The 17,863-nt window shown below is 40.7% G+C and overlaps 1 protein-coding gene across 6 annotated transcripts in view; it reads left to right on the top strand.

The window, feature by feature from the left end:
• The window catches only part of LOC108140511 (sodium/potassium-transporting ATPase subunit alpha), a 28,066-nt gene that overhangs the window by 6,470 nt on the left and 3,733 nt on the right, over positions 1-17,863 (top strand). Inside the window, exons 1-7 of one of the 6 annotated variants that reach the window (XM_017263300.2) lie at positions 4,353-4,495; positions 7,334-7,414; positions 8,798-8,929; positions 8,997-9,263; positions 9,331-11,112; positions 11,533-11,748; positions 12,244-12,338. In XM_017263300.2, coding sequence (XP_017118789.1) covers positions 4,484-4,495; positions 7,334-7,414; positions 8,798-8,929; positions 8,997-9,263; positions 9,331-11,112; positions 11,533-11,748; positions 12,244-12,338 — 2,585 coding nt within the window. In that variant the 5' untranslated portion in view covers positions 4,353-4,483. Of the gene's footprint in view, positions 1-2,911; positions 3,319-4,352; positions 4,496-7,333; positions 7,415-8,797; positions 8,930-8,996; positions 9,264-9,330; positions 11,113-11,532; positions 11,749-11,935; positions 12,031-12,243; positions 12,339-13,537; positions 13,633-15,999; positions 16,095-17,863 lie in introns of those variants that run through there. The other 5 variants (XM_017263299.2, XM_017263302.2, XM_017263298.2 and 2 more) reach the window with 5 other exon arrangements.

The following is a 17,863-nucleotide window of genomic DNA, read 5'->3' as shown; positions in this document are numbered from 1 at the left end:
ATTTGAGCCAGCAAATGTGGCATACCAGATTAGATCAATTCCACTTCATTGCAAGGACATTCATTATCTCTTTAAATATATTTTTATATTGTGCTGTATTATCTATAAACTACTTTAATTTTTAATGTGCACAATTACAATATTTAATGTGAGGTTAACGCACAATATGTTGTAATCTGGAAATATTCAACCTTGGGTCATATATTTGTTTTGACTTACCATTATGTGCTTGAATTTTCATGAAAAGAACACAAAAGTTCGATTTAAAGAAAATATACTGTTTTTATCGTTGTGCATCCAGTTTTTTTATTTGAATTTGTAATTGTATTGGGGTCTTAGCACCGAGAGTGGCTAGTTGACTTTGGCACCCGCAAAGTGGTAAAGTCATCAGCACTGCTTCGCTTATTGATTTTGCCTAAAAGTCATAATTGGCAGAGGAACAGACCCTTTTTGTTTAGGCAGACCCCCGCGTAACAAAAACATCTAAGCCACAGCCATAATTTGCATATTGATTTTCCAGAATGCTGGCACTCAGTTTCCACGGAAAGGAGGCGACACGTGGCGGTGGGGCGTGGCCGTGGTAGGTGGAATATCCGGAGGTGACTGATCGATGGCTAGCTTGATATGCAATGACTGCGATATAGGACGCCGTCTGAACACGTCAATCTGACCGATGGGGTATAGGCTGGGCTGTGGAACCCTCGTCAGTTGACCATTTGTCAGCTGAACCCATTGACGAGCCATGACGTTACTCTATTTAACATAAGTATTCGCTTACGAGTATATTCACATGGACACATACATTTCTATGGGTCACCCCGGCGATATCTGGCCAAAGTTTATAACTTTATCTATGTATCTCAACGTTCATTCCGGTTGCCAAGTGTTTTTTGTCGTGTCATTACATAACTTGATATTTGGCCAGCACGAGTGGGAGAACTTTTGGCGGACACAACTGGCCAACACGGTCACTTAACTCGACATTTGTTTATTTGTTTTGGCCTCCTCCCCGACTCCTGACTTCTGAGCCTGTGGCCATGTTGATGACCCATAAAGTGAGTTGGCGTTCATCTGGACGAGACACTCCTTCAGCGGACATCACATGCGATTCGATAAGTTGATAAAACGTGCACGATTCCGGGCAGAAATCTGTATGGCCCCAGTGGATCGATTGGGGAGCGATTTCACCACCCCCTCAGCTCCGTAAGCCAGAGTCCGAAACTTGTCCCGCTGCCTTTTGCTGGCACGATGTTTCGTATTGATTTTCCGTTGAATTTTGTGCACACGAAAAAACTAGAGCGGTCTTATCAGCAATCTACCAACAAAATATATGTGTACACAAGTCTATTCGAATTTAAGAAGATTTATTAAAATTTTTTAAGCCTATAGCATTAATCTTGTACATTTGTAGTACAGTATATGTTATCAGTGGGGATTATACAAATTGTGAAATTTTCTAGGAAATGTCCTCTTCTTATATAATTTAGGTTCAAAATTCTTTAAATTCTCAATACTACATTTTTCTCTCAGTTTCATAAACCAAGTGCGTATCCATGTGCTTTTTTTGTATCTGTGTTGGCAACATTACGTGTAATTAAATCCGAGTTACAAGGGACCCAAAATAAACCCAAGGTCCAAAAAGGAAATTACTTGAGTCCTTAAGCCAGTTGTGGGGTAATTTCACCCCCATTCCATGCCACTTTGCCTATTAATGTGTTAAGTAAGAATAGGCAAAGCTTGGAGTCTTGGGTAGACATATTCATACTTAGAACCGTATACGGTTCTTAGATTGAATATGGATTGTATAATTTTGAATATGAGTCGCAAACGAACCACTACTACTGGTGGCCACGGGGAGGTTTTCTACTTAGCCTCGGTGGTTGTCCATATGACTCGATGCTTAACCCGAGTCTGAGTAATTGTCATCACTTTTGGGGGGATGGGTACAGCTGGAGTGACGTCATGCAAGGGCTCGATAAGACGGCATTTCCAAAATGCCAAAGTTGTTGGCCTGCCTTTTTATCAAACGCTTTGTTTTCGTTATACAATTTATGTAGATTTTTGCGCTCTCCCTCTTTTTCTCTTGCCATCCCTCATTTGTGCCTCCCTATTCTCTCTCCCTCTCTCTTTCTCCAACTGACACACATTCCGCTGCTCGCTGAATCTCCGAGCTACGCAGCCAACCCCTAGGCAAACAACCCCCTTTCCCCCCCGCTGCTCCAGTTTCGAAGTGCCCGCGCTCCATTCCGCTCTTGCCGCTCGTTGTCTGCCCCACTTGTCACACTGCCATAGATTTTTCGGCTGGAAAGCTCTCTGCTACTTTTCGCACGAGAGACTACAGTCAAAAAAATAGTATAGCGAATTTAAGAACATATTATTGTGACATTTAAAGTACACAAAAATATACCTAAATTGAAAAACAATAATTTTCAATATTTGAGGTCAAAATATGTTATGCGAGAGGATCATACTTAAATATCAATTTAGTTGTATTTTTTCCAAAGGTTGAAATATTTTCCTAATCTTATCATTTTCATTCAATGTTTTGCATTCCGCAGCTGGTCTTAATAAAATAAAATCAGTCAGTACAACGCATAACTTTTTTCAGAACTCTTTATCACAATTTTTGATGTATTTAATATATATTTAAATATATTTAATTACAAATTTGAAAATTAAGTCATTTGTTATCAGTTCGAAAATATCTTTCTGATGTTCTAATTAATAGTTTCTGTAATGAAAGGGATAGATTTTCTGCGAGTGGAAGAGAGCAGTGGGTCGCAGCGCAACATCTGCTGGCGCTGCCGAAAGCTCCCGCCGCGACGCCAACGTCGCAGTTGACAGAACGTTCTATCCGAGAATCGAGAAAGCTTAACCACTCGCGGCGCGCCGAAAAGTTTCAGTCGAACGGCGAATTTGAACTGGGAAGGTCCAACTGTGGTAGCAGCTATCTCGTCTCTTTGTCGGGTGGTACAGTACAGCTCAGCTCCCCGCCGACCGCCCGCCCGCCCCCTCGGCGCTGGTGTGTGCTCCGCTGCTCTGCTTACACAATAACTGTGCATCGATTGAGTCCAGCTAGAAGAGAAAGCAGCAGGACTAACTCTCGTTCGACAAAAGGATTTCGTTTAGAAAGCAAACGTGTGTGATCAGTATTTGTTGTCTTTGTCTCGTTCCAACGCGAATCGAATCGAATCGGTTTTTTAGTGCTGAAAAGAAGTTCAATACTGCTAAACGGGGTAGTTTTCTGCGAAAGTCCCCAAAACAGAATTCGCAACGCCAAGCGCAAAAATTGTGTAATAGCACCTAAACGTGTAAAAGGTAGAAAAAAGCTAAGAAAAAAACGAACAAAAAAAAACCAAGAACTTTCCATGTCTGCTCAACTGCAGCGCCCACCGACCCACCGGACGGCCCACCACCCCATTAGGGGCGTCGAGAAAACGACAACGTCCTTGTACGGAATCGATTTTTCCAAAACTTCATGCCTGCCGTAATGGATATATACATTTGTAACCATCTGAAAAGAGCACAGATCGAAAAGAACTGTATGTTGAGGCATTTTCTCGGGGCAAATGGGAAAAATGCATTTTTCAAATGGATTTGACAAAAGTTTTGCCAGTGTGCAAGTGATCTAGAGTGATTTTAAATGTGTGATAGAGAGAGAATGCAGATATAATGTTATTTCTCCTTTTGATTTGGCATTCAATTTGGCGTTCATGGCAAGCCAAACGCATGTCCGTCCGTTTTTTTTCTGTCCGTCCGCCTGTTTGACCGTTTCCTCCGCGTCGCTTTCGTCTGTCGTACTTTTGTGGCAATGAAATCGTTTAGATTCAATTGACGCGATTTACATTTTGGAATAGCAGTAATTTCCTGGCCAGTGGCCACCCCACCACGAATGAGTGGATATAGCATTATAAAGCTTTGGGCCCCCGCTGACGATTTCATAATTCCGCACAAACAGCAAAAAAGAGGGGCAGGAATAAGTCTTGGAATATTTCGAGCATTTTTCCTGCCACTCTGTGAACTTGCGCCCCTAGCGGGTTTCTCTCTCTGCGCTGTTTAACGTTAAGCTCGCTCACTTTCGGATTTCGATTGCTCTCTCTCAGTCTCTCTATTTGCCATGTGCCGTTATTCGGCATCTTGGAAACTGCAGCCCGCCTGCAATTCCATACTTCCATTGTCTAATTCCACAACTTTCCCGTGACTCCGTGGCCTTCCAGCGGTCCACTTGCTGCTCCACCGCCTCAGCCTTCCAGCGCCCGCGTATCCTGTGGATTGTTGCATAAGCCCGATTCGCTTTAATTGTTTTTTCGCTTCCCTTTAATATTGCCCTTTTGTAACTTTTCTCATTTCAGTTGTTTTATTTTATTTTCCCGATTTTATTTGTTACCCCATGTTTTATTTGCCTTTTGTCGATTGCATTTTTGTTTGTTGATCGCTTAACTGTCTCGCCTCTAATAAGTTTAAACAAGAATCCGCAGCCATTATGAGTGCTCAGGTGGGTAATCAAAGCTGACAAGCTCAGAAACATTTCACCTCTCATTTACGTATTTGCCTAAATCATTTATAATTTACCTTGACCGCTGCAAGCATGATTAATTTAAGTTAACTTTATCTAAGGTTTTCATAATCTCGAGGTCGGGTTTACATAACCTGTCTTTTTTACAAGAGCGAATTTGATAAGAAACTGAGACGTTAGGGTTTTGGAAAAACGGGGGCTGGAGTTCTTCAAACAGAGCATGCCAAACGTGCGAAAATTAAGGTAACAATTAGCGAGGAATTGTTAATAATGCTTCAATTGAATGCTCAGGGAACTGAGATCATTAACAGTGAGTAAAGCTCATCTGGCTTTGCAGTGAGGAGCAGTATCTGGGGTTCACAAAAACAAGTCGAGTTCACAGATAGCTGGTGAGTGAAAATGCATTTCTAAGATGCTAGATACCAGACACGATCTGTTATCATGCCCTTAAACTGGTTTTTGTTTTTTTTTTCGGTTGCTCGGGGAAATCGAGCCAAGGAAAACGGTTTTGATTTCCGAGTCGAATGCTTTGTATTCTATTAATTCCAACTGGACACCTTCCCCTTGCACCTGATCGTCTGAGCCGCTTCAATCTGGTTTGAAACTGGTTCAAAGCGACGCTTGCACTCACCTGCCGGCGAATGCACCTTCGAAACGTAACGTAACGAAACGAAAGCGAAGTGCCGATGGCGACAATTTGTGCGGCTTAATTCGCTTGTTTTTGGCTACGCCCGCAGCTTTACACGTTTCCCAGATACTTTTGCATTGATTGAACAATTAGCGTGTCAATTCGGTGCACCGCTCTTTCCCCACTTCCCCGTTGACTTGTTGTAAATTGATATTCAAGTTCAAATGCCAAATGGTTTGCGGCGAAATGTGCGCAAACCGTTCTGTTCAGGCGGGGAAGCAGCTGGAGCGCAGCCACAGATACATTTGTATCTGTACGCCTAATTGGCTCGCTGGATGGCAGCTCGCAGCTCGCAGTTCTCAATTCTCAGTTTGCTATTTTCCATTTCGCTGGCTTATGTAAGCTTTTCTGTGGCTGGCCGGCCATTGTCGCATTTTGATTTATATACATATATCGCCTCGATCTGCATCCTGGCCCCCAAACCCAAAACCCAGGCCCTTGTTTCCACTTGCTGTGCCACTTGGCATTGTTTCGGATCAACTGAAGCATGAAAAGCGCGATTAACTTTAATTAATTTGTATAGGAAAATCGGAATTAGCGCCATTGTGGGAAAGCTAGGCTCTTTCCGCCCACCAAAGTCACGGCTAACAATTGTTTTGCACTTCCTAGGCAGGCGTAGTATGTAAGCTTAAGTTATCATTTAAGGCGTAATCTAACCAACTTCGATATCTAAACTTTAATTCCTCTACCAGATTGTCTAGCACTTGAGAGGGAATCTTAGAGAGAGAAAAATCAGCGACTCAGATTTAAAGATACGAAAGTCACCCCGCAGGCTGATCGATAGTTACTTGAAAACTTGCCACAGAGCGTAAGCCAAAAAGTAGAGAAACCTTTCAGTGCCATTTCCCCGTAGACACGATTCTCAATTCGATTTATTTCATGCTGGCGTCGCATCCTTAATTGAACCAAAAAAATTTGAAAGCAATAGCATATAATAAAAATAAATAAATCAAGAAACGCCAGGCCAAAAAGGCAAAGCCAAACAAAGCGTAAGATTCTCGAATATAGTCCAATACTCTCGTACGTTGGCTGCCATGTGAGTGTGACAGGTTTGCGTTCTCGCCTTTTCCCTCGCCATCGCATTTATTAGTGTATACATACTTTTCTCTCGAGACATTCGTATTTTTAATTAATTTGATTTGTTTTGATTTCATTCGACCCCTCAGTTTGCATGGTGCTTATATTGCATACTTTATCTTTTGAATTCGGTATTTGCTGATTTGTACGCTCTTTGCTCATTTTGTTTGTAATTTTTTAAATAATAAGAGTGGAGCGCACCATGAATGAGTCACGATGCACAGCAGATAACACTCTGAAATATGCGATGGGGTCGAATTTTGGCTACCGCTTGCTGGAAAGCCTTTCTATTGGAAGTCTGTGTATAACACATGATTCATTGTCCTTTGGCAGCTTGGCAAAAGTTTCCCATTTCCCATTTGCGCTGAATCATTAAATCAAATCGTGTGTTGCCAGGCCAACAACAACCGCAAGACCCCTGAAACGCCTAAAGTTTGAGTTCAGAATTACTGTATGCATCATAGCCTATCATATTAATGTTTATCTTAAGTGTATTTTTAGTTTATCTGGTTCATCCAAACATATCATATTTTTATTATATCTTCATGTGTGTACTTTAGAAGTAATTAGGGTATTGACTAGCCCTGATAAAGTGAAATCAAGAATATGATAAATAGAATACTTATCCGAAATCTTAATTCAAATGAATAAAATTTAAAATACCAAAAAAAATACAAGTTGTTGTTGATTTATAAAAAACGATCTAAAAATTTTGGGAATCAAAACTTTTCTAATTACTTTTAAATTATTGAAATAGTAATTGACTTTGAAAGTGAGTTTATCCGTTCAAATATTTTGTTTAAGACTTGATTACATCATTTACATCACTTTACCAGAGGTAGTTTTATTTAGAAATATAGCCATATCCATAGTATACGTCTTGTATTTGTTTATGCTCGTTTTTCGTTTTGTTCGATTTTTGATTTTTATCTCTTTCCCCTAAAATACGTTATTTTGTTCGCCCATCATCGACATCATCAATCAAACACCACCCTACAACCAATCGACCCACCAACCCACCAAAACCCAAACCACAACATTCATGCGCGAAGCATGGGAGAGCGGACTCCTATCGAGTCGCCACGGTTATAGCCACCGATGACGACAATCGCACAGCCGATGGCCAGTACAAGGTAAATCGAATTTTCCTCACTCATACACATACATATCTTTCATCAGCCTTATTTATGTTTTTCACTTTTCACACACTCTGCTACCTTTCGGTTTTGTGAGCTTTACTAACCCATTCCGATCCCATCGATTTCCCTTTTCCCGGTCTTTAATTGCACTTATTATTTATTATATTTTTTTAATTTTGGGCATTCTTCCAATGTTATTTACCTAGTTCGGTTGACATTTAGAGGGAATTGGCGAAATGTTTACAGCACCTATAAATAGCTATGCTTCGCTATGTATAACGGTGGCCAATAATATTGCCATAAACTTAGCCATTTCAAATTTTTTTTGAATTTTTTTGAAACATTTTTCATTTTCCATATGCTAGTCACTTAAGAGTAGTTTTTTGTTAAAAAAATATATTGCCCTGAATTGTTAAGTATTGATACAGAATCGTTTTTAGCCAGCTTTCAGAAATTTTCCAAATGATCAGTAATTTTAATTTGTTTGTTTCTTTTTTTTTTGCCTTGATTGCATGGCAACCCCAACAATGACGTCAGAGAGCCAAAAACATTGCGCGTGCTTCTCGAAAAAGAGAAACATTTATAGACACTGTTAAAGATAGAATGCCAGACACTAGACAGCTGCTAAGACTATATATAATATAATATTTGAATTCATTTTATGTTATTTCGACTCTATTTCTTTTTTGGCTAACTCAAAGGCTCTCGAGGTCAGCTAATGCATAGTAAATATACATATTTTTATCGGCAACACAGGAAAAGTTAATTTTCATTCATTTTTTCCCGTTTATTTTGTCATTCTTGTTTAATTTCTTTTGTTTGAATACGTAATATAGGTTTGTATAATTGCTGTTGTTTTGTTTTGTTCACCTCAATTCATTTACGTGCTCTTCTCATTTCGATCGCGATCGTCATTTAGCGCGCATTTCGCATGCCTTAGATTACTAGAGCTTTACGTTTAGACCGGTCGTTTTGAATATTCTCACGCTCGAACTCAGTTCGGAATGGGTTCGCCCCAATTCGATAACGTCCCCGTGCACAGGTTTAAAAAAACTTTTGAGAGGTAATAACGTTGATTGACCAAGGGTAAGTAGTTAGCAATGGTTCCGGTAACATTGAAATTATCCCTTACTCATAATGGTATACGGTGTCTACTCTGTTGGAGGTTTCTTGAATCCTAACCCTTTCAGTAAACTTTTCCCTTCTTCAATCGCTAACCAATACCAAACACTTTGAGTAATACTGAACACTCTACACTTTTTCAAAGGCTTAACCAAGGCATGAAGTAAATCGATTTTTGTGTCGGCTTGTGGGTCTATTCACTGCAGTGCTTCATTAATTTCGCCCACTAATAAAATTTCCCTCTGCATTGAACAGTCAAGACGCAAGATGCCGGCCAAAGTAAACAAAAAGGAGAATTTAGATGATCTCAAACAGGAGTTGGATATCGACTTTCATAAAATCTCTCCTGAGGACTTGTATCAGCGCTTTCAGACACATCCGGAGAATGTGAGTTTGGTCTGCGGTAGATATGTGAACTAGATTTGTATAATGAACCGTCTCTGATCTTCTGCAGGGTCTAAGTCACGCCAAGGCCAAGGAGAACTTGGAGCGCGATGGTCCCAATGCGCTGACGCCACCCAAGCAGACACCCGAATGGGTGAAGTTCTGTAAGAATCTGTTCGGTGGCTTCGCCATGTTGCTGTGGATCGGTGCTATTCTCTGCTTCGTGGCCTATTCTATCCAGGCCAGCACCAGCGAGGAACCGGCCGACGATAATTTGTATCTGGGTATTGTACTTTCCGCTGTCGTCATTGTGACGGGCATTTTCTCATACTATCAGGTGGGTGTTTCCCGAAATCTGGGCAGCATAAGAATGGGTTACTAACGGTAGTGCATGTGTCCCGCAGGAATCGAAAAGTTCTAAGATCATGGAATCGTTCAAGAACATGGTACCCCAGTTCGCCACCGTCATCCGCGAGGGCGAGAAACTCACGCTGCGCGCTGAGGATCTCGTCCTGGGCGATGTCGTTGAGGTGAAGTTCGGCGACCGTATCCCCGCTGACATCCGCATCATCGAGGCGCGCACCTTCAAGGTGGACAACTCCTCGCTGACCGGCGAGTCGGAGCCGCAGTCTCGCGGCGCAGAGTTCACCCACGAGAATCCGCTGGAGACCAAGAACCTGGCCTTCTTCTCCACCAACGCCGTCGAGGGCACTGCCAAGGGTGTGGTCATCAGCTGCGGCGACCACACCGTCATGGGCCGCATTGCTGGCCTCGCCTCCGGCCTGGACACCGGCGAGACGCCCATTGCCAAGGAGATCCACCATTTCATCCACCTGATTACCGGCGTGGCCGTGTTCCTGGGCGTCACCTTCTTCGTGATCGCCTTCATCTTGGGCTACCACTGGCTGGACGCTGTCATCTTCTTGATCGGCATCATCGTCGCCAACGTGCCCGAGGGCCTGCTGGCCACCGTCACCGTGTGTCTGACCCTCACCGCCAAGCGCATGGCCTCCAAGAACTGTCTGGTGAAGAATCTGGAGGCCGTGGAGACCCTAGGCTCCACATCGACCATCTGCTCCGACAAGACCGGCACCCTCACCCAGAACCGCATGACGGTCGCTCACATGTGGTTCGACAACCAGATCATCGAGGCCGACACCACTGAGGATCAGTCGGGTGTTCAATACGATAGAACCAGCCCTGGCTTCAAGGCGCTCTCTCGCATTGCCACTCTCTGTAACCGTGCCGAGTTCAAGGGAGGCCAAGATGGTGTGCCCATCCTCAAGAAGGAGGTCAGTGGAGATGCCTCCGAGGCCGCTCTGCTCAAGTGCATGGAACTGGCCCTCGGCGACGTGATGAACATTCGCAAGCGCAACAAGAAAATCGCCGAGGTGCCGTTCAACTCCACCAACAAGTACCAGGTGTCCATCCACGAATGCGAGGATTCCAACGACCCGCGTTTCTTGCTCGTAATGAAGGGAGCTCCCGAGCGCATCCTTGAGCGCTGCTCCACCATCTTCATCAACGGCAAGGAAAAGGTACTGGACGAGGAAATGAAGGAGGCGTTCAACAATGCCTACATGGAACTCGGAGGACTGGGTGAGCGTGTGCTCGGCTTCTGTGACTTTATGCTGCCATCCGACAAATATCCCTCCGGCTTCAAGTTTAACACCGACGACATCAACTTCCCCATCGATAACCTGCGCTTCGTCGGTCTCATGTCCATGATTGACCCGCCCCGTGCCGCCGTGCCAGATGCCGTTGCCAAGTGCCGTTCGGCCGGTATCAAGGTCATCATGGTTACCGGCGATCACCCGATCACTGCCAAGGCCATCGCCAAGTCTGTCGGCATCATCTCCGAGGGCAATGAGACCGTCGAGGACATTGCCCAACGCTTGAACATCCCCATTTCCGAAGTCAATCCCCGTGAGGCCAAGGCCGCCGTCGTCCATGGCGCCGAGCTGCGCGATGTGTCTAGCGACCAACTTGATGAAATCCTGCGTTACCACACTGAGATTGTATTTGCGCGAACCTCGCCCCAGCAGAAGCTTATCATTGTTGAAGGTTGCCAGCGCATGGGTGCTATTGTGGCCGTGACTGGAGATGGTGTCAATGATTCTCCAGCTCTGAAGAAGGCTGATATCGGCGTTGCCATGGGTATCGCCGGCTCCGATGTGTCCAAACAGGTAAGATATCGTTTCACTCGAGCACGTTATGACGCGATGTTTAAATATCACGAAAATTGGTCTGCAATTTATAAGTTCTTCGCACAAAGATGGCATTCTAAACGAAATTTAAAAATTAAATTTACATATGAGCGTGATATTTTTCTTATCCAAACACTTACGATTTCATGTTAACATTTAATATGGTTTTTTATCGAAGTGATAGGCTGTTTCTTATTAAAACAAAACAAGGGATTATGTTAAAAGTGCGTTAAAAGTTTTTAAGCATGGAAATTACAGTTTTATTTTCCGTTCTGCATCATCAAGTTTCATGTTTTTGGTTTATGACAATCTTATTGTAAGTGAGAGATGCCGCCATATGGATTTTATATTCTCCTCTATTTTCCCGATTGTCTAAATTAATTATGTGATCCTGTGCAGGCTGCTGACATGATTCTGCTGGACGACAACTTCGCCTCCATTGTGACTGGCGTGGAGGAGGGTCGCCTTATCTTCGATAACCTGAAGAAGTCCATTGCCTACACCCTGACCTCCAACATTCCCGAAATCTCGCCCTTCCTGGCCTTCATCCTCTGCGACATACCACTGCCACTGGGAACCGTGACGATTCTGTGCATCGATCTGGGCACTGACATGGTGAGTTTTAGCCCCCGCCCCCAATCCGATACCCGTTAAAGATTAAAGTTAATGTTGCGATTAAGTCAGTGCCACTCGGGCAAGTTTAATGTAACAGTTGTAGCCCATCCCAGTTAATTGTTAAGAACTAGCCTCTTTAACACTCGCATTGAACGTGAATTGTGCGGCTGACTGCCCTGGCGATCAGATTCCTGCCATATCGCTGGCCTACGAGGGACCCGAGGCGGACATTATGAAGCGCCGGCCGCGCAATCCGGAAATCGATAACCTGGTCAACGAGAGGTAACCGCCCTAGCCTCCGTTCCAGTTGAAGCTCCAGCTTGAGCTTGAGAACGCCGCCAGTGCTAGGCTATCGAGTAGTTTAAGTGCTCTATCTCTTGACCCGACCTCTAGCTACCCACAGATCTAGGCCACAACCAAACTGAATTGATTTAATGGACCTGAAATTGTGTAAACCGTTGCTAAAGTAACTACCTGCCATAATCCAATACCTAGGTGCCAGCCATTTCATTGGCCTACGAACACGCCGAAGCTGACATTATGAAGCGTCCGCCACGTGACCCCTTCAACGATAAATTAGTGAACTCAAGGTGCCAATCAAGTCAATTTCTACCCCACACTAATACACACACCGCCACACTCACCCACTAATCTCAACCACTAAAAAGAAAGAAAATACAAGTCTGAAGTAAAGAAAAGCGTAAATCAAGAGAAAACCATATAACTATAGCATATGTCTTATGTGTATGTGGCTGGATTGTATTAAAATAAGTTGGCCTAAACGAAAGGCAGCGCAAACATCTAACCAAGCCGTTGACACGTTTATGGCTTACTAACTACCCAACTTACTCTTAAGAATGTTATCACTCGTACATGCACACCCCACCAGCTTTCCTCCCAAATCTCATCTCTGTGACATATGTCCATTCGGTGGCAGATCTTTCGTCATGCATTTACCCATTTATACATAATAACATCTGCTCTGTACATTTCAAGTACAAGTTTGTTGCCCACCGTTCTTAAGTTCCTCTCCATGAAAGTTATATATAAAATGTATACATCATACGCATATAACTGATCCCACATGTACAATTCACTCATCCCGACTTTCGATATCTAGCCCAAACGAATGCCGACTTCATCTGCCATACTCTAATTACTCTAAATGTTAATTGGTGTGCGTCGTATTTCGTTATTCTCTCACAAAAATATAAACTCAGAAACATATCGCTCACGATTTTCGTTTTGTGGTGTAACTAACACTGAGTTAACCGTAAGATTCACCTCTCGACGTTATTTGAATTAGACAAATTGATTGGCATTTGTAATGGATTTAAGTTTGTAAAATTTGGCAAAATTGAATATCAAAATTATCAATTGCACACGATCCTTAGCAACAAACCCAACCCAGAATACTTTATATTATTTGATAACTTAACTCGAGAATTTCCATTACCTTATGTTTAACTCTGTTCGTCACTCCACACATAAACCATTGCCCAAGAAGTTTCTACAGCCTAAGTTTGTTTTAAGGGGAGTCCTAAGTTATGCAATTTAGCTTGTAAGATATACCCTATCCCAATGAACCAGCGGTCGTTGTCGTTCCCTCAGCTCAGCGGATTTTTCAGAGTTTTTGTAAAACTATCCCAGGCAGATGATCAAGCAGAAGCACACAAATGAGAGTTTATGTTTCCATAATTTATCGAATTTAATTTCATTTATTTTTTCCACTTCAACCAACTACCAACCGATAAACCAACCCACAACAAACGATCGTTTGCACGCTTAGGTGCCAGCCATTTCCTTAGCTTATGAGACGGCTGAATCCGATATTATGAAACGCCAGCCGAGGAATCCCTTCCAAGATAAACTGGTCAACGAAAGGTAAAGTTTCGCTCTGTGCTGATCTACAATCAATTACAACAATTACCAGAAAAACCAACAAACAACTATCAATCAAGCAAGCAGACAACAGCAAGAACCGAATATCGATTTAAAGTAAAAGACACATATCCGAACGCAAATCAAGATTTTGCATTTTTTTACAACTCTGAACCACCAAATAATTTTCTTAAAACACGCAATGAAAAGCAAATTGAAAACCATAGAACTAAATTTGTACTTTGGTCGGCCAAAGTCCTTAAAGCAAGCCAAAGTCAAAGTACGCTTTCTTTCTATCTACAAGTCAAAGATAATTAAAATCATTTTACTCTATTTATCTCTATATTATCCGCTATATCTCTGTCTTTCTATATACTAACTTACATATTTTAAAATAGCTTAAGTACTCCTCGGTTGAATGTTGATTATTTGGATTAATTCCACAAACGTTTTCCATGTTTTATGTTTAATGTTTGATTTGGTAGCTTTTCGTTCAGTTTCTGTTTAATGTTCCTTATTTACTTGAATATTCTACAGATCCTTCTAGTTTCTGATATATCCGTTCAGATAGTACAAGGCGTAATTCAAATTGATTAGTAATATTGAATTAATCCATTTAAATAATATTGTACTTGATCCAAGGTGTGTTCTTAGAGAATTCGCCAACATTTCTAATAAGCTATGTCCTTCCTAAGCACACTTAAATCTGGGCTCGAGGTCCAACGGTAATCATATATAATATTTGTTTCTAGAAAAAAACGTAATACAAAATTATTAAGTATGGTTTCTTTTTTGGTAATTTCTTAATATTTATGGATATTGTAACACTTTTGATTTGTTTTTGCAATATTGCAATTTATCCAATTATTATACGCTGATGTATGTATTTGTAATTTTAGCTACATATTTATTATACAATCTAAATAGATTTTTCAAACATTTGATCAGTTTTTGATGATGAAGCCACAAAGAATAACAAATTTTTGGAAAGCCTAACATCTCGGAAGTTTTTGCACTTGAAATAACTAGAAGTTGTTCACTCGATTAGGAGTAAAATTGAATCCATCCCTGTAGTCATAAAGTCAGTTAGTTTGCCTTTCACTTTCTTGCTTAATTTTGGTCAACTTTCGCTCTCTTCTTCACTTTCTCTCTTTTTCTACAATGATTCTTAGAGGGCTTTAAAATACAACTTTGGGACCTAAAAACCTTTCGTGTGACCTCTGAATTTATTGTTTTCGATAACAGAATATAATTTTAACTTTTATTTGTGTCAACTTATAACCTGGTTTATTAATTTAAATTTATGTCCTACTGTAGAAGTTCTACAGGTTTTTGTTTCAATGTTTGATTTGAAGAGCTTGTTTTTGCGGTGCGAAGGTAAGTGATGACCATGTTGTTTTCTAATATGGGGGGCTCAGCTCAGAGGTTTCTGTCCATTTCTATGTGTAAAATGATAGTTTATTACCATCCCAATACAGATCTTTTAAATCTTAGAACTTAACTCTATGCAAGAGCAGGCCTATTGTAATCTTAGTGAGTCTGTATACTGTACGTTTCTACTTATGCTACTCTATTGTTATCGGTAGAAAATCCTTCGATCTCGACATCAATTCATTCACGACTCTTTCTTAACTTAGAGTCAAATCCTATCATTCAGCATCATTCTTTCAATCAATCAGTCAGTCAAGAGTTTGCCCTATATCTCTCTCTCAATCAGTCATTCATTAAAACGTATTTTGAGTTGTAGTTGACCGACACTCACACAAACCTCCTTCGAACCCAATCGAAATCAATCAAAAACCAGACTAAAATTGTCCCCTAGTAATAATGATACATTACAACGACTTTGCTTAATTTAAGCTCTAAGCCATTTAATACACCCTATAACTACGCATTTAACTACCTACCTACTGTTTACTATAAATCGATTTTTATTGTTACTGGGTGCTCTATGCTCTTTCTGCCCTAGATTAGTTTTAGCTTCGTAAGTGCGTGGGAGCTATACAAAAAAAAACACAGAGATACTATTTTACATGCAACAACATATACCTAACGATGGTACTATCATTGCCTCCCGTCCTCCCCTCAGTACTCTGTCTATCTATTACGATCTCTTAGTGAATATTAATTAGCGTATAACGAACAAGTATTTTCTACTCGCCCGCAAGCATATTTATATAAATATTTTATACAAATATAATTAAATATATTTGTAAACTTTAACCAGATTTTCCTTTGTATTTCCCTACATTCTTTCAACTCTTGTTATGTCTTTCTTTTGATTACCAAACAACCAACTAACAAAATTGCAACTTGCACAAATACCGATAACCGAACAATCAATAACCATTAATTGCCATATACCGCAAGATTCCGGCCATTTCACTCGCTTACGAGCAAGCCGAGAGCGATATTATGAAGCGTCAGCCGAGAGATCCGTATCGCGACAACTTGGTGAACCGCAGGTCAGGACAAACTTAACGCTAAGGTTTAATAACAAACAAAACAAAAAAAAAAACCAAAAACTCCAAAATCCAAGTGTTTACCGTCTTTTAGTTGATTAGTTAAGAACTAGAAAATGAACAAACATGCAACCATCTTTTACTTTACCAACTTTGATCTTTGTTTGATGTGTTGTGCATCTTAATTTGGCCAACAAATAAGCAACAGATGATCCGATCATTAATCAGTCTATAACATTCAACCAATCGAATGCTAAATTCCGAATTTCACCCTGAAACTTTTGCGACTGTTTGTTCGTTTGCTGATGCGTTCCTGTGTTTTTCTTTGTTTGAACTTAAATTCCACACTCTTGAACATTTCAAAAATTTGCTCTTTCTTATGGTTTTGTGTTTTACATAGTTTTCTTTCGTTCCTTTTTCTATGTTACCAGTGTTTCTCCTTATGATTTCAGTTTCTGTTTTGAAACTCTTAATGTGGAATGAAATTATCTTTCATATATTCAAAAACAAAAATGCAAAACCATTCCGAAGTTACTTTCCTAAAATGATCTTTTATATTTTCCGATTTGGAATCTTTTAATTACATTAAATTTAATATAAAAAATAACCTCTTTATGTATCCCACACTTAAATCCTTAACTATAAGTGTTACTTTTGTGGCGTGTTACTCGCACAACAAACTTTGATCCTTACACAGTTTTATTGTGTGTGCTCAAAATATTCAGGAACATAATTCGTATCCAATCTAAAAGTGTCTGTTTAGCAAACTGTAGTGTCATAAAGAAAAAACGCCCAACAGCTGCTTCTAGAGAATTTGACAAAGTTAGTTCAAAGAAAAACGCTCGCTCGCTCAACGCTCACCTGCAAAAACAATAACCAATAATTATATACACACACTGAAAACACAATAACAAACATTCAATCAACTGAGCTTTATTATGTGGATATTTGCATGTCCACAAGCTCAAAGACAAGCAAAAGACTGAACAAAAACTCCACGAAAACGAAGCTTCTGCCGTTACTCTTAGACCAGTTAGTGCGTTACTTGTAGATGAGTTTGTTCGAGCCAACGACAAAAATAAAATCGCTTAAGTTGTGTTCTAGATACACCATATGATTGTTATATACCAAATCCTTACTTAGACTCGTTCCGAAATCTGGTTCCAAGTGCCAAGTCGCGGTAAGTCTGAATGTGAGGGAGGGTGTGCTGAAAATAGGTACAACTTAACAACAATGGCATCGAAGATTTGTTATAATTTTTGTGTGCAACACTCTTACATGTTTATACTTCTTAAGTTCGTGTTTAAGTGTAAGTTTATCATTGCGTTTATGTTTTATGTTTATTTCGATTGAAACTTCCTTAAACGTAAGTAAACGAAAAGGTTGTAGAACTGCATTCGCTTACCGTAGTTATAATGGCACGCTTTTATGTCTTGAATGTTTAGTACTGTATGTCCTGTAGTTAATCGCATGTTCAATTAGCATTAACAATAACTTTGCTTTTCACATCCACATCCAATGCAAAATGTAAGAAAGCCAAACAATACAAAGAAATTCTAACGATTCTGCGCCCTCACGCTTTTTGTCAAGTATAAATAGTACGATTTGCTTTTACGCGCTCTTAAGATGAAAAAAAATACAACATATTCTAATGAGATTTGCTCAGACACTACTCACGCTATTTAGAGTAAATTATAACACCATTAAATCTAAACGATAAACATTCATTTGCTAAAACAATCCATAAAAGAGCTTCAAGGTAAAGTGGCACT

Source organism: Drosophila elegans, unplaced genomic scaffold, assembly GCF_018152505.1.
Source record: "Drosophila elegans isolate 14027-0461.03 unplaced genomic scaffold, ASM1815250v1 contig_476, whole genome shotgun sequence".
NCBI lineage: Eukaryota > Metazoa > Arthropoda > Insecta > Diptera > Drosophilidae > Drosophila > Drosophila elegans.
This window is presented reverse-complemented; position numbering and strand designations above follow the sequence as displayed.